Source organism: Seriola lalandi, unplaced genomic scaffold, assembly GCF_002814215.2.
Source record: "Seriola lalandi dorsalis isolate HSWRI2012SDOR001 ecotype SW California unplaced genomic scaffold, Sedor1 jcf7180002054965, whole genome shotgun sequence".
NCBI lineage: Eukaryota > Metazoa > Chordata > Actinopteri > Carangiformes > Carangidae > Seriola > Seriola lalandi.
The window spans coordinates 770878-793868 of NW_019525516.1; the positions used below are offsets into that span (position 1 = coordinate 770878).

Genomic DNA, 22991 nt, shown 5'->3' on the forward strand with positions numbered 1-22991 from the left:
GTGGGGGGGCCCCTGTCATTGCCTAAGAAGAGCTCACCTCATCAACCACACCTTTTGACCTGCTCCACCTATTCATCTGGTCAGGACGGCTCCTGTTCCCACTCCGCCTGTTCCCTTTCTCCTCGAGACCCTTTAAGTTCAACTCTTAAAAACTACATTTACACACTGCTGTACTCGCTGCATGCTTTATGCGCCTCTGACACAGACTTATGAAAGAAATGCTTTTACAGCATCACACTCGACATCATTATCCAATTTGGTAACATCTGGAGGGCTGCGGTTTATTTCTTCTTTTAATTGAAGTTTTCCTTTGTAGCTGCAATTATCTTCAGTGCGGTCTCAACGAGCTTCCAGTAAAACTGTGATCAAGCTTATCACTGTTTCCAACCCTAAATATCAGCAGGTTTGGTTGATAGTAAAAGGTATGTGTCACAGGAAAAGAATATTTAAAGTTTGTGAGTTTTTTGCAGCTGTGTAGCAGAGCAGCTATTCTCATACAAACAAATACACCAGCTCTTAAGACTGCTGTGTCAATACACCGAACATTTACTGACACATGCAAGAACTCACACCACACCTGCAGTCGGTTAAGTTCAGCTTAAGTTAGACTTCACAGTTAACTTTCAGTCACTGTCATTATTCTTCAAAGACATAAAAGCAGAAAAACAGCGCACTGAAATGGATATTACCTGACTGGATAGTCATATCCCTCTGCACCATGCTGAAGGGGAAGCTTCACCCTCCCGGCAAGTTTAGCGACTCACACTCCCGACACATGCAAAGTTAACAGTGTGGAAAAAAAAACACAACAGCGGTAGAAGGCTGAAGAGAAGTCCAGCAAGAGAAAAGCCACATAAAAACACGTTTTCCTCTCACCGGCAGCTGGTACTCCACAGGTAGCAGCGCACCTCACATTCCCTTTCTCTGGATTGTCTGTCTACGAGTGTGTGCACACCCCGTCAGAGAGGGCGTGTGTAGGTCTGTGTGCCTGTCCCTTATTGCGCCTTGGATAACAACAAGGTCCACCCATGGGTTTCCAGACTCTCTGTGGCAACACCTTTTTTTCCCTCCTGCTCATGTGAACTTTTTTTTTGAGCTCCTCTGAAAAATAAATAATGAAAAAAAAAAACTTTTGGTCTCTCTCTCCCTCTCTCTCTCTCTCTCTCTGTCTCTGTCTCTCAACCAGTTTGGAAGTAAAAACTGAAAAATAGAAAACCAAGCCTCACCTCCTTAAACACAAGTAACACACACCCCCTTTCTTGCTTTCCATTTTCCCTCGCTTTCCTTCTGTTCCGTCTCTGAGAAGTTATGCAATACTGCCATTTCAGACATGACCTCCTCCTCCTCTTCTCTTCCCCTTCCTCCTCCTTCTTCTCCTGCCTTGGCAACCCACACTCCCACACTCAAACTAGCTTCTCCACCTCGAAGTTTTGAATGATCTGAATCACATCATTAAAACAACCGTGATCGCCTTTTGTTTGCTGTGGGACAATTCAGTGGCATGTTTGTGACTGGGAGGACAGGAAATGCAAACTGCTTCTTAAGGCCATTCTCTGGTGTCAGTTATTCTTGAATAAAAGCTGACTCTCTCTCTCTCACACCCACACACTTGCACACCAGTACACAATGACCTAAGCATTTGTCTCTCATCCTCATCCTGAAAAACATGTCACCTCTATATATACACTATATATATATACACACAAACACACACACACACGTGTTTAACAATAAATCTGCAGCACTCGTCTGTTACTGAGGAAGGAAACGTGTGCAGTAAAGAGATTGCATAACGTGTTGTCAGAGATAAAACTTTGATAAGCTTTACTATGTGGGCATTCCGCACTGTTTTATCGCCACAGATGTTCTGTATGCATATAGAAATTCACATGCCATGCATCTCCCCAGTGCTCTGAAAGCATCTTCGTGCTACATTAGCTGCAGGAGTACCTGCAGCAACACGTCTGTTTCTGGCTAGAAGAATGAAGTGTATAGGGAATAGGCCAATAAGAGCAGGGGTTGTTTAAATTTGGGAGTGGTGGCCTGAGGCTGTGTGAGAGAGTGTGTGTCTTTGTGTGTTTCTGTGAGGTAAACACAGTCCTGTGACTACTCGTCACTGGCCCGTTCTTAAACATTTCTTAAATGATGTAAACATTACCTGAAATATTGGTCATGTATATAAATACAGTTTCCTCTGCTTTTATTAATTCTATTGCAGTCTATGGTTACAGCTGTACAGTGCTTCAAGTTCTGTTTCTGCTGTAGATTTTTATTGTATATATATTTATTATGCATTATATATGCACTGTTCAAACCCCCCCCCCCCCCCAAAAGATGGTAAATCATTCACTGGTCTAACCTTGCTTAACCTTCCTCTCCTGACAAATCAACAGCAGGTCCACCAACCCTGTCTCCATAAAACCGGGTAACCAACGCCTAGCTTGGAACAATGGCCAGGGTGGCTGAGTCTTCCGATATGGCAAGGTGTGTGTTTGTGTGCAAGTAACACTCACGCTGTGCCAGGGCTGACCAACGTGCCGATATCTCGCTTATCTAACAGACTGTGTCACATTGTGTCTGACTTGGTGGCAGAAACATTCAGACAGTTTGTCATGTTGAAGAGATGAAGTCAAACAAACCAAAGTGCACCTACTTTTCTGTGGGTGTGATTATATTTGTTTTGTTTTTCCTGGATGCTTCCCCCCCGAATCATGTTTAGAGCAGTTTAGTAGAACCACGTCAGGACAGGAGATGGTGTGGCACTAAATAACTGCAGTAAGTCAATTGAAAATGTGAGTGTTAATGTTTTACCTTCCCAGTTGTCGTGTGTTATTTTAGATGTGATGACATAATTTGAAGGAACAGGAAACAACCTAAAAAACAGACTTTATGGATGGCTAACAGATGTTTACATCTGTTAGCCAGCAGTTGTTGGTTCTTGGAACAAAACATAACAACATGAACCATGGACTAACTTTAATCTGATCTAATGATTGTTGTAGCTGTGAGAAACCCCCATCATAATGTGCCAGAGCTTAAAGCGACACCTTTCAAATTTCTTGTTTTAGCCAACAAGTCGAAAACCAGGAAGTAGTTCATTTATGAGGAACGACAACTTTCAACAAGGTAGTTCAAAGTGCTTCATGTCATATATACAAAGGCATACAGTGATATACAAACGAGCACCAAACCCATCTGAGAAGCTAGAATCAGCTAATGTTTGACATTTCTCCCTGAAAAATTACTTCAACAGTTAATTAATTATCAAAATCGTTGCTAGCTAATGTTCTGTTGATCAACTAATGGATTAATTGACTTATAATTTCAGCCCTGTGCGCCAATATTCACCCGTTACTCATTAACATTAGAGAGAGGATGTTATGCTTAACTTCCAAAGACTTGAATCAGATTATTTTATGTCAACAAAAACTCATGTTAGACAAACTCTGTCCATTAGACAAGTGCTTGTGACTTTTATTTGTAGGGTCTGATTCACTTTGGCAGTGTGAACCTTAACAAACCAAATACATAAATGCAGCGAACTCTAGTTCCCCACAGCGATTCAGCCCAAGGGAAGCCGATGCACGTTCCTCTGCACAGAGAGCCAAGTGGTTTAAGCTAACTCCAGACACAAAAAGGCCTACAGAGTCTTAAGCAGCAAATGTGCAGCACACTCTAATCTACTGTAACAGGAGGTCAGCACAGAGGAGCAAGCCAATTAGGTACAGCATCTTCTTTACTCCCTTCTTTCTGGAGACTTCAGTGCACACAGCCTTCTGTACACACACTGTACGTACACACAGACACACACACACACACACACACACACACACACACACACACACACACACACATACACACGCACGCACCTTAGCACTTAAATCTCTATGTCTCTCTTGCCTTTGAACGCCCTCTGTGGTGAGGTAAGCTCTCCACTGACAAATGAACAAGACATACAGACACATCTGACATTTAACTTCTGTCTCTCAGATAAGTGGTTTTTCCCACTTTCTACTTAGCCTCAACTTACGTAACAAGTTCTACACGCACACTTTTTTTTTTAGTTTGGAGGAATTTATGTTGGAAACAGGCCACCTGCGAAGGATGAGTAGTGCAAAGCCAAAATATTCACTTGAGATGGAAGCAAGATCACAGGCCTGCAAGGTCTGTAAAGTGATGGAACAGTGTTTGCTGCACATTCGCACAGTAGCTCAGACAAAGAACTGTTCCTATAACCGGGGGGGGGGGGGGGGGGATCTATAAGTACAAGCTTGATGTTGTAATCACCCAAATACAGTAGTGAACAAAGCGGACAGTTGTGACAAAATGTAGTTCGTCTGTGATTTCTTAAGTTTGCGTTACAAAATCGGGTCACGAAAGAGCCATGAGTAAGTCGGTAGGCCAAAAGGGCAACATGCACAACACATAGAAAATGTCCCCACATGACTGCTACACTGCAGTAAACATACACATGAAAAGTTATGATATGTGGGACACAAGAATAGAGCTTTCACTGATAAGCAAAGTAACCAGGCCGTCTGTCCTACTCCTTACCAAACGATGGCTGTTATGTAATGTATTATTTGTCAAACAAAAAAAGGAATAAGAAACTTTTTGAAAAATTATGTAAAAAAAAAAACAAGTGCTGTAGACTTGTAGTTTTCAAATGTCAATAGTGTTTTCATATTCATCTGCCTGAGGATGTGTTGAAGTCAAGAAGAGCTTTGCATCAAAAACACACAGAGAAGTTATTCTGGAAGCCAAAACACCCTACAGTAGTTTATACTATCCTTGTGAAATTAACAGTAGCGTTAAGATCTTAGCTAAATCGTGTGCTTACTCGTATTTCATTGGACATAACAGTTCGTGCCTCAAGTTTGACTCAGTAAAAACCTGAGCCAGGACGAACATTTTTTGCTGAAAAAGACTTCGAGTGCCGGCTTCTCTGACCAATCCATCCAAAACCCATCACACCAAAATGTGACACTAAAGTCCTGGAAAGAAGCATGCATCACCGCCTCACCGTTCTTGCGCTCCTGTAGAGGCAGCAGGTTGGGCGCAGGCTGAAGGGACAGCTCCTGAAGCTCATTGGTCACTGACTCGCTCTGAGGGCTCGGGGCTGAGCCTGGCGTCCCAGCCACTTCCATGCTGCCAGGACTCGGCTCCTCCCCTTTCTGTGGGTGTAACGTTGCCAGGGTGATGGAGAGACCTGTGGCAAATTGTAAAATATTAAGTTTTGTTTTATCTCAATGTCTAATTAAGAACATTAGTGCAGCATGTATTACGTGGCATTATCTGACAGGTAAGCATCTTATAATTTAGCTATGGAGCACATACGATTGCTGACTAATTTTTGTCTTGATGCAAAATGGCAAACATCAAATCATCACAGCATCAACCTTCAACACATTTTACACACATCCTGTGGTACTGTCATTGCGTCTAGTCTTTTCTAGCCGTGTGCCAGTTCACAAGGATGAAATACAAAGATGCAACTATGAAAATGAGCCGTGGCTTTTACTGCTATCTCGAACAGTATGACACCAACACAAGTGAGTCACTTTTGTAGTTGTAGGTGTAGGCGAAGGTATATATTGCTCTTTCCAGTGTAAAGTGTGGTAACATTATACGGTAAATTGTATGAATGTAAGTAAATATACCCTTAGCTCTAATCTCTGAAGCAGCCCCTCCCTTTTTTCCACCAGTGTTACATGTTGAGAAATTTAATACATCGGATTGTCTTTATTGGCCAATCAGAGCTGAGTATTCTACAAAGCAATGGAGTAAAACATAGAGATAAATGGTACCCGGGGCACTTTTACAGGCTGCAACAAGCCAAAAAGTTATTCCCAAAAGAAAACAGAGCACCTTTCTCTCTCTCTCTCTCTCTCTCTCTGTGTCTCTCTCACAAGCAACTGCAAAACGAGGAAGAATGTGAGGTTGCAGACTGGGGGATTAAATCAGCCATCAGGGAAGAATTTGCATGTTTGAGCTTTTACGATTGTTGCTGTGGCCGCTGCTTTAGAAAGGCAGAACTCTCTTTTTTTTCCCTTTCACTTCTTAACAACCTCAGTGTGATTTCCATATATTTAACCTCTCTGACAAGTTGCCCTCAGAGTTGGAGCTACTTCATAAAGGAAGTTATAAAAAAAAAAAAGCATGTGTTTTTGTCTGTGTGTTTGTGTTTTGTTCTGTGTCGTCTGGCTGCAAGACAAATTCGCTCCCTCTGGGAAAAAGAGAGGGAATTTTCCAATTTGAAGTGGGGCTTAATGTGGAAAAGGTTGACTTGAGTGAACAACACAAATCAGAGTTTAACTGATTGATAAAGCCAACCCAGAGCAAAAGAGGCCTGGCTTAATAACTGCAAGTTCATGACTTAAAGGAAGACTTCAAAAGTTTGGGAGAAACGCTCCTGCACTTTCTTGCTGAGCGTTGGATGAGGAAAGGTGTATGTGTGTAAATACAAAGCTGCAGCCAGCAGCCAGTTAACTTAGCTTAGCACAAAAACCGGAAACAGCTAACCTGGCTCTGTCCAAAGGTAATCCACCTACCAGCACCTCTAAAGCCCACTGATGATCACGCTGTATCTCTCTCGTTTAATCCGTACAAAAGATAAAAAATAAAAACCTGAATAAATGACAATTTGCTGTTTTACGGATTAAAACAAACAAGATGCAACATACATTTACTTTAAAACACAGACCCAACAAATGTGTACTTTAAAAAATAGGAAAATCACAGGTATTACTCGTCTTCACTAGTCTATTACTAGTCTAAAAGTCTTCAAGGAAAAAAAACTATTATTACTTTGGAAAACATGAAATTGTTGATCAAAAACATGTCAAGAAATATGACAACCTTTTATATTGAATTATTGCCCAGGCCTATTTCCACCATGTTTACACCAACTTTGACATGTGTTCACAGCACCGCAGTAATGAGGGACTGCAGGGGAGGAACATTAGAGAAAACATTGTGCTTCAGACTGGCAGGTGTATTTGTTATACAAACTGGTTAAGCATGAAACCTAGCTAAGCCTACACACAAACCCGTCTGAGATTAAACTGTCTGAAGGGATATGTTTCCATTGTAACTCGCATCAAATTTATTTACACCTGCTTTATGGAAGATTTTCCTGATTTACTGGAGTAAGCCTGGTGTAACTGGTTATCTTCCTTTATGAAACACTCCTCTGGGCCGAGCAGGCCCAGTAACTTGGGCACCCAATCACTAATTGCTGTTTACAAAGGCAGACCTGCTGCTATGCTGTGTGTTGGTCTTTCTCTTGCTCTCTCTGCAAATATGTGTTTTCTAGCTGTGGGGTTCTGATGGGGATTCTGTCATTACTGCACAGCGGGGCCGAAAACAATGAGGCAGTGTTGTCTGAGATGTCACTCTTCTCTCTCACAATCAAATGCCGGCGCACACATGTCTGAATAGCGGCACACTAACCACATGATGCTCTAAATGTTCACTTTATGTCGCTGGCCTCAGGCTGTCAGGATGCAAGTCTTATCATGTCAAATTTAAAACATTAAAGACCTATGCAATGCTTGTTAGCATATGATACAAATTACATTTTTTAACTACATATTCAGAGTTATCCACAAGCGCCAGTTTCAAGTCGCATCACTGTCACTTTTTAAAACCTTATAAACTGTAACTTTTAAACAAATGAAGGATTTTAGTCACTGGATGTCATCAGAGAAAGAAGCTGAGTGAACAGCCCTTCCTGACGTCCTATGTCTGCCTAACATGAAAATACAGTGTGATGAGGACTTATTAAGCAATGAAGCACTTTATTTATGTGCCTGCTATACACAGTAATGCAAAACATTGAGGAAATCACAGTCCTTTCGCATTTGTTGCTCCATCCTGATTAATGCCAGCGTAACTAACCAATCAGCAACATTCAGCGCTGTACGCCACACCTTAAAAACTCCTGAACCTTCATAAGGTACTACACTCCCAGCAGGGATCTTTCTCGAGGTAAAACAATCCCCCCCAAGAACTTAATTTAGACGCTGGTTCCTCCGCTAGAAATGCAGGTAGGGAAACTGAGTTCCTCAGAAGGTTCATATTCCCCAGGGAAAGTTCCTGCGGTGAAAACACATCTAATAAAGACATTTCAGTCAGTAGCAAACAACTACTGAGGTTCAATACCCAGCCATACTACCCTGTGAGCTTGTTGAAGTTCTCTCATTTTTTCTCCCCCAAGTAGTAATGATAGATTTGTCAATTTGTTGCATGGATTTCAGAGTAGCATTATTTTGTATGGGATGATATATTTAAACCTAAATTAGTATCTGTAATAAAGACATATTAAAATAAATCTTAGTAATCACCATCCTGTTTACTTATTATGCCATCTGATATCCTTCAGTCAAAGAGTTTGCCATTGTTCTGTCATGTCCCGACAGTATCAATGAGCAAATCCTCTGGTATATCTGCTTATCTTACTCGCCTACTGCCAAGAAGAACACTAAGCTAAAGCATACAAAATTGAGTCTTGCGTGTACGACAACCTTGAAAATCACGTTACAAAATGTTAACAGCCAAAGCAAGTGTAGCAAGGAGAGCCACGAGTGTCTCCGCTAAGACTGAGAAACAACAAACCAGGAAATTGATCTAGAAAGGGAAGGACATAATATGGCAGTGAAATCCAGTGGTGCTAAAAACGCAGGTCAGACGGATGCAGTATTACAAAATATTTCTATGGGGGAAATTACACAGTACTTTGACAAACACTCGATAATGCATTACTAGTATCTAGGACACAGTGTATGCTTAATAATGGTGCAAGCTACTGTGTTCTCACGGTGACATGTTATCTCTGATTCATGCAGAACATCACTATGAAATGCATACCTCCTGTCAGCAAGATGCAATGAGATGAGAAAGTATATGTGGGTTTATATTTCTGCAGTGTATACAGCGATGCCTAAATAATCTCACCTAACAGAGCCCTGGACACTACAGTGACCTTGATCTCAGGTTTTGCATAGTTAAACAGATGGCCTCTCAGAGATGCTCACTGCAACTTCAGTTGCTTCATCCTTTTTTTAATAAAAGAGTGCTGCTGTTCGAACATGCAGTGTTTACTGTTCAGGTGCAATGCATTAAGCAGAGATACTAAGTACTCCAGCATTCCTCTCCACACGCCCACACTAGCCTGTCAGATATTATCACAGTTACACTGGCACACACAGAGGTACACACCTGCTGACAGCCATGCTTTCTTCACTATCAGACACAGGAAAACCACTACCAAGAATTGCAACACCTTCTCAGATCGCAGCAGCCAAGTAAAGGATGTAGTTTACTACTCTGGCATAAACTAGGCCAGATTAGGAACTAGGCTTGCTGCTTACCTGTTTTACAAAATCCTGAAGGGGCGTTTTCCCATCTCAGAAGGACAGAGCTTCGATCGGTTCTGTTAAAGAAAAGAAAAAAGCAAAACTTCAACAGAGAATAACTGTGTTTTTTATCTATTTCCCTGCCAAACCAGTTTAACTGTTCCAGTCCATTGCTTTGCTCTACTACGGATTATGATGGTGAGCAGCAAAACTATTTGTACAACTGTGACCATGTGAAAAAGGCTCTTGTGTAACGAATAGAGGAGGTTGAACAATAATCATGAGAACTCATAATAAGGTTTAGACGAATCCACGCTGCAGGAGGCCTCTCCACTGATGTCATGGGGCAGCAGCCTACAGCTGTCACTGTCCAAAACAGACAGACTGCTAAGCTATTGTTAGCTTGTCTGGGTGGGAGTTAACCTAAACAGTCTAGACATAAGTGAGACTACAATGTAAAATCGCACACACACACACGACTTAATGAACGCGAAAAGGTTACCAACAACAGATTGACGTACTTATTTCTAGCGCTGACTACACTTATAACCGGTTCGGCTCCCCTCCTCACCACAGACAGCCAGACACCCCAAGTTAGCTAGCTACCGTTAGCATGCTATAACAGCCAGAGCATTGCAGCTAACCCGCTAGCTAGCTTGTTCAGCGCAGTCACGTCTGTCTGTCAAGCTGGGGTTTCGTGTCAAACAAACACAAAACAAACTAGTTGCTCTGAAGCTATCTATTTAATGTGTGTATTTTTTTTTTTTTTTCGCTTACTTATCATGGTCGCCACTTGTGTGTTGTGTCTGTAAGGATAAACGGCTTTGGCATCACACTGCCACTTCCGAATCACAAAGGAAACTTTAACCGGAAAACCCTCCTCTGCGTGGGACGCAAAAGCCACTTCCTTCACATCACCTTCCTCACCAGTTCCCCGCCGCTCCTTCTTCAGCGGGAGACAGTAAAGCGGAGTCCTGTCCGTCAAATGTCAGACATAATGCTGTCTCCAATACAATATGTATGTTTTTTTTAACTTGAGGAAACGGAGAGAGTAAATAAGAGGTGGAGGTATGCAGTACTTAAAGCTGGAGATACCGCCTCTTGTACGATCTTTGTCTCCACCTAGTGTTGAACTACATGTACTGCGAGAGCTACAGGTTTGTAAATCACTGTTGACAACCCAAGTTCATTATTTATCATTTTTCTACAACGATAAATAATGATAAATATGCATTTACTGGTTATCACGTCAGATTACTGACTCAGTTGCACTTTCATTACTTTACATACAGGTGTGTTGTTACTTTGACAAGGTATCCAGGTGAGCAGCACCTCAGTTGTGTTCTGACCTTTTACAGTTGAATGTTACAATGCATTGGTCTTCTGTAGTGTGGTTTACTGTTTATGCTTTCCAACATTAAAGTGTTAACTTACTGCATTTGTAATGATTTATTTTGGATGTGATTGACATGTGTAATATTTATTGTCTCGAATAAAAATTCTGTGGTAGATGCACAGAATAAAAAAGTGCATTTAGATTTTGTCTTATAAATACACACATGACTACAGTGTGAAGTTAGACCACTTTACATTATATTTAATTCCTTGTTCAATACACCCTTTTCATTGATATTTGAAATATTTAAAAAGCTTTAATTTAATGATCCAGATTTTCCTTATAATTTCTTAGGAAGTTTTTTAGGAACTTAAACCTCATTTTCGACTTTGTTAGTCGTGTTGTGTTTGCTGACTTGAAATGGCATTGTATACATTCTTGTAAACAAATAAACAGTTTCAGGTACAACGTCTGACTACTTTATTTAGTTCAATCTTTTAATAAATCTAACAACTTTAATACCTAGTTTAATTTTTAGTAACATAAGCTAGACATACTGAAAAAAACTTTTGATGTTATTAAAGTAAATTAAAAAAAATGACATAGGACAATAAATCAAATATGATTAAAAAAAAATGTTAGTGTATTTGGGTGGTTTGTATACATTTGGTGCATAATAGTACTTCGATATAATACAAAAGAAATATGAACTAAAACGTCACCTTAATTTAAGTGGGAGAACTCAGTTGAATGTGTGATTTAAATAATAATGAATAAATAATTCACACAGAGAATGATGGAACATTCCACAGACTCACTATGACGCTGAGAGAATGATAGAATTATATGTCACAGCTGAACAACCAGACTTTATAGCTGCAGATTTCAGCCTCGATATCAGTCTGTTTGCACCTCTCCAGTGTTTAAATGTACGTCTGATTCGGAATAACAAGTACTTTAAGTTGTTTTTTTAATCTCTTGACATTGACCTGGATTTTCACTCATTCTCGGTTTTTCCGAGCATAAAAGTAAGAAGTAAGTTACCAGCAGAGCTGCAGACCTCACACTTCATATGTAAGTTTGATCAATTATAAGTGAATGCTTATTAATACAAAGAGGGAAGACAAGTGCATGTGCTGACAGAACAACAGCATCAATGTATAATATATATATGATATATAAAAGTGTATAACTGCATCAGTATGTGTCACTGATGATTGTTCCTCTGTCTTTCTACCATTTTCCAGTCATGGTGCGAAGAAGTCATCGTCTGATAGAAGCAGGGTATTATACAGAGTGGGGAAGTCCAGGTATTTCCTACAGGGAGATTTTATACAGGTAAGTCGTCGCGGTGTTTGTGTGTTTTCTGCATGTAAACCTGCTGTGTGTGTGTACGACGCTCTCAATCGTCACAAACGCCAGTCTTTTCTAACTTCTACTGTATCTTTTAGGATCTTCAGCAGACGGAGAGGCCGTCGCCGTCTTCACCGCAATGCACACTCTTTGAACAACATGACGGAGCACAATCAGGATCATATTGGGAATGACGCCACAGAGACACATAATACCAAGACCCATGAGACATCTGTTACTGGGACACAGACCAGAAGAAACATCAGTAAGGACTGCCTCTCACCTGTAACCAAGGCACTTTATATGAGAAAGACCAGTTTCAGATATGTTTTTACTTTGTTATCAAGCTCTAAACACCCTGTTTGTCCTTCTCTGTGGTCACAACAGTGAGTAGCTTATCTGCGAAGAATGTCAGCTGCTTTTTCCTCAGCCTCCTTTTGGCTTTTGGTGAGTGCTTTAACAATTCCTGCTACAAACAGTCATTTCTAGAACATGAGTAAAACCTAGAACTGAGAGCTTCCTTGCTAATGAAACTAAAGTTTTTAACCTTCTTCTTTTGTGTCTATCAGAAATAACAGACATGCATGTTCAACTAAAAAAAACCCTAGAGGAAGTGCAATCACTTAGACAGCAGATAAACATGCCTGTTCATCTGGCAGACACAATACCTAACTTTGCCTTAGAATCGCAAGGTAAGAAATCTTTACCATCTTCATCTGTGTCATCATGATTCATACGTGTGATTTATAATAGAATATATTCGGTTGATTTCTAATTCTGTACGTTTTCCCTCGGTTGTGTCTGCAGGTGCCACAGTTTTGCACAATTTATCTACAGATACATATTGGCCTCTAAAACACATAGGACTAATGTGGGATAGAATTTTTCACTGGGACTATTCGACCAAAAGACAGCGACAAGTGATTCAGGTAGGAGTTACACAGCCACAGTCATAAAATGCTACATTAACAGTGATTGATTTACCGTGTATTGTAATTGCTCTTTTGCAACTTCTTGTATTTAATATAAAATTATTAAAGTTTATGAACTGTTGACACTGAAACGTTTGATTTCCTGCCCATCAGGGACACACATCATTACATCCTGGACAATGCTGGTGCTTTTCTGGGGACAATGGACATTTATTCATCTCACTGTCCCACCCGATCTCCATCACTCATGTGACACTTGGCCACATAACAAAAAGCCAGTCGCCTTATGGCTACATCGCAAGCGCACCGAGGGAGTTCTCTATCTACGTAAGTTACACATTTTCTCTCTTCATCCTGAAGACGTCCTCGTATTATTGCTCCCACAGTGCAACTCAAATCAACTGATCTCTGTGTCTCTTCATCTTTCAGGGAATGAGGACCGTGGATGAGGAAGGGTCCTATTTGGGAACACTGGCTTATGATCAAGACGGTGCAGCATTTCAGACCTTCAAACTGCCAGTAAGTATGACATGTGTGATACAGTACAGCTCTCATGCACATACGTTTCTTTTAATCGGTCACATTCAAACACATTGCAAAAGTAGAGAATGGCTTTAACTGTGCTCTACTGAGAACAAAACTTCTTCCCACCATTTTCATGGCAGAAAACTGCTTCAGCTGAACTAACTATAGGATAGACGTAGAGCTGCTATTAATAACAGATGCAAAGCATGTAAACACCATGTGGTCCACACAGATGCCAGGAGCACCTGCTCGTCTTTATCAATGTTCTCCCTCCTGTTTCCTTCCAGAATCCAGACAGTGGTGTCTTCAGATATGTGAAGCTACAGATTGAGAACAACTGGGGAAACGTTGACAACACCTGCCTCTACAGCTTCAGGGTTCATGGTGAACTCCCTGTATAACTGTAATTCTTTTCTCTGAGTGTTTTGTTTTTCTCAATAAATGCATTTATCATTTATCCATCTTGCTAAAGCACAAACTGGTCAACAAGTCTAGTAACAAGTCTTTCTACGGTAACGTCAACACATACTTTCCTTTTTTTTTTAATTTAGATTAATGAACTAGAGGTGTTTTTTGGCCAAAATAATATACATTGTAAATAATTTTGAGCAATTAACAACAGGGGGATGGATTCACATCTTAACAAGGTATCAGACTTGAGAATAAGAAAAGTATATTCCCTATAGTGTGTTTATCTGCAATGGCTCAGCACTTCAGCTAGCTGTTTGCTGTTTAAAATTTTTTATGTTTAAAAGTTTTTTGCTCTGTAGCATTTTGACCTATCATTTCCTCCATTTCCTTTCACAAGATACGCTGCAGGGTATATACAGCAGCCTTTTCAACCCCATTAATCCATGATTAATTTACACGTTACAATAAATTTACTCTTGCCTCACCTATCTTCAACCACTAAAGATGAACTTCTTGTCATGTGTTAATCCTCATTGAATAGCATTACAAACTGGGAACTTGAAAGATGTGGGCGTTTCCCCGGCAGGTAGCGTCCAATGAAATCACGCTTTAGTTATATTATGGGAAATGTAGGATGCAGTAATTTTAGAGCTTCACCAATAGTGGCAAAAAAGTCTGGATATCAACAACTGTTTTTGACCATTCTTGTTTTTAATCGGTCTCTCTCTTGAGCACCCTAGCTTTATAGACGTGTAATATTAAATAAAAAATAATTAAAGTGTTGACACCATAATTGTATGACAGAAAATTCTGCATTTCCTTAGCAAAATATTATCTAAAATGCAAAAATGTGCCGTTCAATGTGCGAGTCCATGTAAAATAATATACAATTTGTAACGTGCAATAGACTTTATATTAAATTACTTTGAAATTACAGTATTTTTTTTATTTATTTATTTTTAACAAAGCGCCTTTTTGTTTTTGAGGGCCTGCTTCTTAAATAAACTGACAAAGTGTTCAGTCAATAACGGTGAAAAAACAGAACAAGAACTGGCTCGAGGGAGTGACCGCTCAAACCGCATGAAACCACATCCCTCACTAACCACCGAATATATTTCTATTTCCCCCGATCTTCCCTTACTATACTGCATTCATGGTGTTGTCTGCTAGTCACAAGGTTTCGTGAACTTTTCCCGTGTTCCCACAACCTCCCTACTACGCCTCGCCGGCTACGGCAAGCGAAGAGGGTCCGTTCTGTTTAAGGCTTTCCGGTTTCCCAGTGTCAACATTTGGACTGAGACGGAGCGCTGCTGCGGAGCAACGACGATGTCGGAGCAGGAGTCTCTGAGGTGCTCCAGTGCCAGAAACCGTGGAGGCGTCCAGAGGGTTGAAGGAAAACTGCGAGCCAGTGTAGAAAAAGGGGATTACTATGAAGCACATCAAATGTACAGGACTTTATTTTTTAGGTAAGACATCGTTTCGTGATCGTAGATGCAGTTGTATATAGTCATTTGGCTTTGGGGCCTGCCTGTTCCAGATCATTCTGCTGTCAACCTTGCTGCTCTACCTGCCCGTTTGTGATTGGTTGAATTTCACCACGGACCCACCCACTGATGTTGTTCCGTCTGTTTGTTTGGACAGCTGTGCTGTCGATCTACGGCTACCTACGGATAGTTGGTTAGCTACGTGTTAGCAACATAGCTAACAGCTAATGATAGCCGAAGCAGTTAGCTTGGCTGCTAACGCAAGACAGCCAGACAGGCTTGAGTTTGTGTGCAATCGGTAAAGATATTTCACGTGCTAAATAACCGAATATAGGGGATTATCGTTTTGCCAACCGCCGTTGTCTAATAAACATGTTTGCTGAAGCTGTCCAGCTGTGTTAGCATTTAGCTAGATAGCCACACTGCACCACCGCAGTCTGGGCTGTGATGGCTAGACATGTTTTTGCTTAATACATTTGTTTTCTCGTAATTTATAACTGGCAATGCTTATATGATCACAGGTCAGATTTGTAGAATCTAGGATGAGCCTAGTCATGGTTGGTCTATTTTCCAGTGTATGTGTTTCAATGAGGAACATTCACACCCTTAATGGTGTAAATCTGCTCCAAGGGACCTGGACGCTGTTGGGGTAATGAACAGATTAGTTGTGCTGCCAAACTGGCTGGATATATACCTCCAGTATAGTTTATTAGACAAGATGATTTGCTCTAATCCAATCCAATTAAAGACAAACCTTCTCCATACCACTGAGGGATCACTAGTCATGACTAAAAGTCATAATTGCAGTATCTACTCCTGAAATCCTGCCACACATGCAAAATACTGCAGCTGGCCTGTGGGCTTAAAGAAAGTTATTATATTCATTGTTCCCTTGTTGTGTATGTCAAGCAAAACCAGCGTGCATGTATCTAATAGTCTCAAAAGATGCAAACAGCTCGTGGCGGTCTCGACAAGCAGATAGTTTAACCTAATATGTAATGCTAACACTTCTGTCTTCCATCAGGTACATGTCACAGGCAAAACATGCTGAGGCCAGGGAGCTGATGTACAATGGCGCTCTACTCTTCTTCAGCTATAACCAGGTATATGCAACACTTGATTTCTGTTAGCCTTTATATAGTTACTGGTAGAAATCAGAATTTTGTGTACTTGTAGCCAGGAATTTCTGTTTTGCAACCTAAGAAGCAGTTGGGTTGTGAATTCATAATAGATTGATTGAAAAGGCACCGTATTCCTGAAAATACAAATATAGATTGCAAAATATATAATTTGTTCTGTTTCACCTGCAGCAAAACAGTGCAGCAGACCTGTCCATGCTGGTGCTAGAAGTGTTGGAGAAATCTGAGACAAAAGTTGAAGATGAAATATTAGGTGAGTAGCAACCTTGAGCCTTTAAATTACACCAATTCATCTACAGTCCTATCTGAGCTCTGCAGGCGGTTTCTTCCTCCTCATGGCTTGGGTTTTTGCTCTGATATGTATCGTCAGCTGTGAGACCTTTTTATATAGACTGGTGTGTACCTTTCCAAATCATGTCAAATCAATTGAAATGACCACGGGTGGACTCCAGTCAAGGTGTAGAAACCTCTCAAAGATGATCAAGAGAAATGGGAGGAACCTGAACTAAATTTCAAGCATCATAGCAAAGTGTCTAAATACATGTCAATGTGATATTTTAGATTTTCCTTTTTAATACATTTGCAAAAGTTTATAAAATTCTGTTTTCACTGTCATTATCGGGTATTGAGTGTGAATTGATGAGGGAATTATTTTTTAATTATGGCACAAAGCCGCAACTTAACAAAATGTGAAACAATTGAAAGGGTCTGAACACTTTTCGAATGCACTGTATAAAGCCAATACAGTTCCACTTTTGATTGGCCTTGATCCTGTACTGACCTGCTGGATCAATTTGTGACATTTCCTCTTTACATAATCACTGATAAATGCTGCCGCCTTAGATTATCATGACAGTCATTCAGTCCAGCTTCCTGGAGGACGGCACTGCGGGACTTTTCACATAAGAATCCTCTGATGTTGTCGGGGTTGACTGTGTGTTTGTTGAGCAGAAAGCCTGGCTAAGCTGTTCAGCCTGATGGACCAGAACTCCCCGGAGAGAGTAGCGTTTGTTTCCAGAGCCTTGAAATGGTCCACAGGAGGGTCCGGCAAGTTGGGTCACCCAAAACTACACCAGCTGCTAGCTGTCACCTTGTGGAAAGGTAATCAGTTAATCATTCAATTTTATAATGTGTAGGGGATAATAACAAATGCTTACCACAAAGGATAGTTGAGAACCTGTAACCGTTAAACCAGTATTAAGTCAGTCATAACAAGCCTAATATGTGAATCCACACAACAGCAGCACCATGATGCTTGTTGACACACATCAGCTTAGGCCACCGTCCACTCTCTCAGCAAGTGGCTGGTGTTTGTGCTTCTTTCTACCACACCAGCTGCCGTGAGCACAAGTGAATGTCATAATAGCCACAATATTGACATTTGTGTGTTCAGAGCAAAACTACAGTGAGTCCCGTTACCACTTCCTGCACTCGTCTGATGGGGAAGGCTGCGCACAGATGCTGGTGGAGTATTCAGCGTCACGAGGCTTCCGCAGTGAGGTCGACATGTTTGTGGCGCAGGCCGTCCTACAGTAAGTGTCACTCCTGCACTCTTATAACATACTGCCCGTCTTTTTATATATCGTCACAGTGTAGAAATTGAAAAGTCAGTGTCTCAAATGTCAAACCTCTAATCTGTAAATGAGTGCAGCAGTTGTCTGTAATGTCCAGTAACTGTAAATGTAAATGTGATCCAAGCCGCTTATTAGATTTACGGTATAGACTTTGAATTCAGGATCTGTGTGTGCAGGGGAGAAAGTGGCACTGATACATCGTCTTTCAACATGCCAGCCTGCAGACATATCCATTTCCTGTTTGTCAGCAGTTTGATTAAAGTGTCTTTGAAAATCTGTGTTTATTTTCTCTCTGCTTTCCTTCATCCTTTGTGTGTGTGTGTCACACTTTCTGTCATGTTTTCTTTCCCATCCTTATCTCCTTTTTGTTCTTACTGTCTGTACTATTTTCTATTTCTGCGCTTTCCTTCTCTCAACTCCCAACCCCTCCAGGTTCCTCTGCTTAAAGAACAAAAATAGCGCTTCTGTGGTGTTCAGCACATACACAGAGAAACACCCGTCCATAGAGAAGGGCCCTCCCTTCGTCCAGCCTCTACTAAACTTTATCTGGTTTCTGCTGCTGGCAGTGGATGGGTGAGGAAAAATGTTTTATTTAATGCTCGAAAATTTTGAAAAAAAAACAAAACAGTAGTATCTAAAATTGTCTTAACTGTTGAACTTGTTCCTCTAATGCTTGACATAAGTAAATCAGTAAATGATTTGTGTTTACTAAATAGATTGAAGATAATAATATGCAGTTTTTAAAACTTTTCTTCACTTTGTTGCTTCAGGGGTAAATTAACAGTTTTCACAGTGTTATGTGAACAATATCAACCTTCCCTGAAGAGGGACCCCATGTATAATGAGGTGAGTCATTTCTTTACCATGTCACCTATCCATCTTGTATTAAATGAGCTAGTGTAATATGACTGAAGTATTATGTCTGCATACTGCAACCTAATTTGGAAATGTTAAACACATTTTAAGAAATTCAGAAAATCCAAATGAATGCACATTTCCATCCATGTGAATATTTCAATAAGGAGAGATCAAATCGAGGTAAAGCATCTTCATTAAACGTAGGCCCATATGTCGATAGATGGGATCCCCTCGAGTACAGATGCTGGTGGTGGTGTAGTAGAGCCAGCTGGGTTGTTGATGGAGGACAAGTGTCCTTGGACATCATGGAGGTTGTGCAATAGTAGCCTGAAAGACGGGCGGACTTGCAGTGACATTTAAAGAACGGCATACAGTAATCGATTGGCTCGAGGAGCGCAGGCAGAAAGGTCATAGGTCAGATATGGCGATGTCGGGATTGTGAACGGAGAAAGTGGAAGTGAGAGAGATCAGAAGTATATGGCCAATATTAACCCATAGAGGCAAAATGCAAAATGAGGGAAGAGATCTCCCTCATTGAACTCTCACCGAAGCCTTGTCAGGCTGGTTCATCAAGATAAACAACTAATGGCACAAACTCTCCGTCAGTGCCATTAAAACTACTGCAGAAGAAGAGGCCGCAACAAGACATGGTAAAAAAAAATGGTGAAAAACATGATGGAAATACGACAGCTATGTTTGTTTCATGTATTAATTTAAGGAACTTTACATTCAGTCTCTTTAGTTGAGCTGAAGCTTTACTGAAAGGCATAAAATCAGGTGGAGGGAAACCCACCTAGTGTCCTGTTTGAAATATTGTCTAATATCTTCTCATGAAATATTTCCATGTAAACATATTCCACGTCTTGGACTGTAATTCTGTAACCGTGTCTCTTTGTGCTCTTCTTCCTTTGAACATCTTCCCGGATCCTCAGTATCTCGACAGAATAGGACAGCTTTTCTTTGGCGTTCCACCCAAACAGTCCCCATCATATGGCGGACTGCTAGGTGAGTGGAAGGCTTTGCTCATCTCAACAGATGTTACGGATTATTTGCACCTAAATTACTGATCACCTGTGTTTGTGCTCCTTTTCAACTGTAAAGGAAGTTGGAAGGTTTTGATTTGAACGTTTTCCGTGAGAATGACGGTCACTATGTTTCATCGTGCAGGAAACCTGCTGAACAGCCTGATGGGGGCTGGCGAGGAGGATGACGGGGCTGAAGAAGCCCAGGAGGACAGCAGTCCCATAGAGCTGGACTGAGCCTGCAGCCCAGGACAAGGAGAACAAATGAACACACAAAAAATAAAAAAAGAGGAAGACCACCCCGCCTCCCTTCGTCACCTCGACAACAGGGATGGGGCGAGGCTCTGGTCGATGTTTTCAGAGGCGCGCTGTTTCCAGAAACCCCATCCCACCTACCCAGTCCAAAATCAGAATATGAATCAGGCCACCAAAACACCCCCGTCAGCACTGCCTGGACTGACTGCGCCAAACTGCAAACTCTTCCTGTGTTGAATTATTATTATTATTATTATTATTATTATTATTATTAAGACTAAACTATTTTATTTTAATCATTATTTTGTTAGTTTGGGACTCTTGCTCTGTGGTTAGGGTTTATAATTTTTAAACAGCAGATCCCACTGTCCTCTCCTTGTGAAAACCTTGCTCCGAAAGAGATGGGAGTCTCCCAGCGGAGAGGATAGGATGCCGAGTGAAACCCCTTTGCGTATTGTTCATTACATCATTATGAGGGTTTAGGCAACTCACTACAAATATCCATCTGTTTTCTTTATCATACAGCCACACGGAGTTCGATCAGAGCCGTGGCTGTTGCAGTTGTTGGCATTTATCAACAACTTGTTCCGTTAAGAGTCTCTTCTGTCAGTGGTAAATTAAATTGTACTTGTAGCCAAGGTCACATTTCAGTTTCTCATCTCTAGTTTGTCCATCGTCTGTTTGGGCAAAAGAAAAAGACATCAGAGATCTGTGTAACTTATTATCAGAGGTCATCTTGCAACTTGAATTTCAACCAAACAAATCTTTTCTGCTCAGTGTCTCCTCTATGGATCATAGTGGTGGCTGTCATTTTTTCTTTTTTTTATCCAAGTGAATTGCTACAAACATCGAGCTGTCTGTACACAAATAGCTCCAGCGTAGAGGTCTCACTTTTTAAACGTGCACTTGCTGAACTGCTGCTGAGCTTGTTTGCGCCATCTCCGAGAGAAACTGTGCCGGAAGATCCACTGTCGGCCTTGTTACAGATGCCAGAGGTCCCTTAAAAACTCTGGCAGTGAGATGTTTGAAGCACTTAGGCTCTTTTTAAAGTGATCTGGAGATGAGAGGAGCAAAAATGAGACACTGTGAAAACCCGTCTGTTGGAGTGAATCTTGCTTTGCATGTTATAAAATGCTGATATTTAAGCCTGCTGCTTACATGACTATTTCTGGCTTTGTCTTTTGTCTCCGTTTCTCTTCTCCTTTTTGTTTCTGTTAAACAGTTCCTCTTGGAGTTGGATCAGTCATTAGTTCAGCCTGTGCACGATACATTAGCAGCTGCCCATCAGTGTTAACTTCATCGGCCCTCAGAGAACACACTCACTCCGCTTGCTCCCCCTGACAGCTCGTTTTTTCTTTGCTCACATCATTCAGCCTTCAGCTTCGTTTTGTCCTCGTAGTGACATTCGATCAGTCCAGGTCTTGTCAGTTTGCTGTTTTAGGATTTTTTTTTTTTTTTTTTTTTAAACCCTAACTGTACTCCAGATAATCTAGAGGGGTCAAATCCCCCCTGTGAAGTCAAAATTTTTATTAAATACTAGGAAACTAGGAATGTCCACAGGTCTTCCAATGTAGAATAGTGTTTATTAACTTCTATGTAATTATATGTGTGGGACTACGGGAGTCCAGAAGGGCCAACATTAAATAATACATAAAGTAAAATATAAATATGACTAATTCAATACATGATTTAAAACAAATATTTTGGAAGTGTTATTTCAACATTTTTATTTTCATGAAAAATGTATAAAATAAGTGATGATAAAATAAAGATTGCTGAAATACCATTTCATCATAATGTTTTAATAATGTATTGAATTATTCCACATTTTACTTCTACGTCAGAATGTATTTATTTAATATTGGCTGTGTATGTGTTCCATAGAGGACTGGCTGGCTCAATGTCTTAGTGCTACAGAAGGACAGATAGAATAGTGTTGAGTTGTCGGTGTACATGCTCTGCTGTGATTGCATCTATCTAATGTTGAAGATACAACAAAGAGACCAGTGATGTGGCAGTCAAAGAGTTGGTTAACAGCAGCGGTCATCAGAGACTGAAAAAAAAAAAAAAAACAACCTGCAAACAATTATTTAAATGACTTTTACAGGATTGTATTAAAATGTTTACGTCATGAAAAGTCCCAGTTCAGATTGAGGATTCTCTCTGGTGACCGGCTCCTCCTGCAGGCCTCTTTGTCAAACCACCATCGACCATCCGAAAGGGAAATTCAAGACAAAACTGACTCCAAGGTTCCTCAACGACACGTTTTCCAATGAGATCAACCAACTAAACAATGTCACAGAACATGCTACTCCTACTCATATCACACACGTTTCTTTCTAACGCAGTGTCAGCTGTCAAAGCTTCGCTTCGTTTGACACGTCGGGAAAGACTGAACAAAACCTCTGGAGATTTCTTTTTCTTTTAAACCAACCTGAAAGTCAGTTTTGTCAAAATTCTCCTTTTAATTATCTGGCAGTAAAAAAAAAGGTGTGTGACCAAAGGCCTACTGTGTGTGTGTGTGAGCGTGTGTGTGTGTGTGTGTGTGTGTGTCTCAGTGAACATCGTCACAGCTTTTGTATTTGATATTTTTTTTTTCCTTTGAGAACTTAAGGGGAGTGTTTGCCTTTTCAATGATTCACTAATTGAATAAATAAAATACAACTGAGAAGAGTTTGAGAATGTCTTCAAACAAACGCTCTCCTGTCTGTTTTTTTTTCAATGCACCGTGTAGTGGATCAAACAG

At 40.7% G+C, this 22991-nt stretch overlaps 3 protein-coding genes across 6 annotated transcripts in view; 2 read left to right on the forward strand and 1 right to left on the reverse strand.

The window, feature by feature from the left end:
- mrtfab (myocardin related transcription factor Ab) overlaps nt 1-10210 on the reverse strand; it is a 42301-nt gene extending 32091 nt beyond the window's left edge. The window contains exons 1-3 of one of the 4 annotated variants that reach the window (XM_023395517.2): nt 10134-10210; nt 9372-9433; nt 5024-5209 (exon numbers count right to left, since the gene is read on the reverse strand). In XM_023395517.2, coding sequence (XP_023251285.1) covers nt 5024-5147 — 124 coding nt within the window. In that variant the 5' untranslated portion in view covers nt 5148-5209; nt 9372-9433; nt 10134-10210. The other 3 variants (XM_023395523.2, XM_087170876.1, XM_087170875.1) reach the window with 3 other exon arrangements.
- Nucleotides 9432-14416, forward strand: LOC111646137 (SUN domain-containing protein 3-like). Its single transcript, XM_023395555.2, has 9 exons — nt 9432-9554; nt 11940-12030; nt 12144-12310; nt 12433-12492; nt 12615-12737; nt 12853-12974; nt 13131-13304; nt 13407-13496; nt 13790-14416. The coding sequence occupies exons 2-9, from the start codon at nt 11942-11944 to the stop codon at nt 13901-13903; spliced, it is 939 nt and encodes a 312-aa protein (XP_023251323.2). The 5' UTR covers nt 9432-9554; nt 11940-11941; the 3' UTR covers nt 13904-14416.
- Nucleotides 14417-15191: 775 nt separating this feature from the next.
- On the forward strand, nt 15192-22941 carry get4 (guided entry of tail-anchored proteins factor 4). Its single transcript, XM_023395541.2, has 9 exons — nt 15192-15379; nt 16422-16500; nt 16708-16789; nt 17488-17637; nt 17930-18068; nt 18543-18683; nt 18881-18956; nt 19901-19973; nt 20136-22941. Exons 1-9 carry the CDS (start codon nt 15240-15242, stop codon nt 20225-20227), a joined length of 972 nt encoding a protein of 323 aa, XP_023251309.1. The 5' UTR covers nt 15192-15239; the 3' UTR covers nt 20228-22941.
- Nucleotides 22942-22991: the final 50 nt, after the last annotated feature.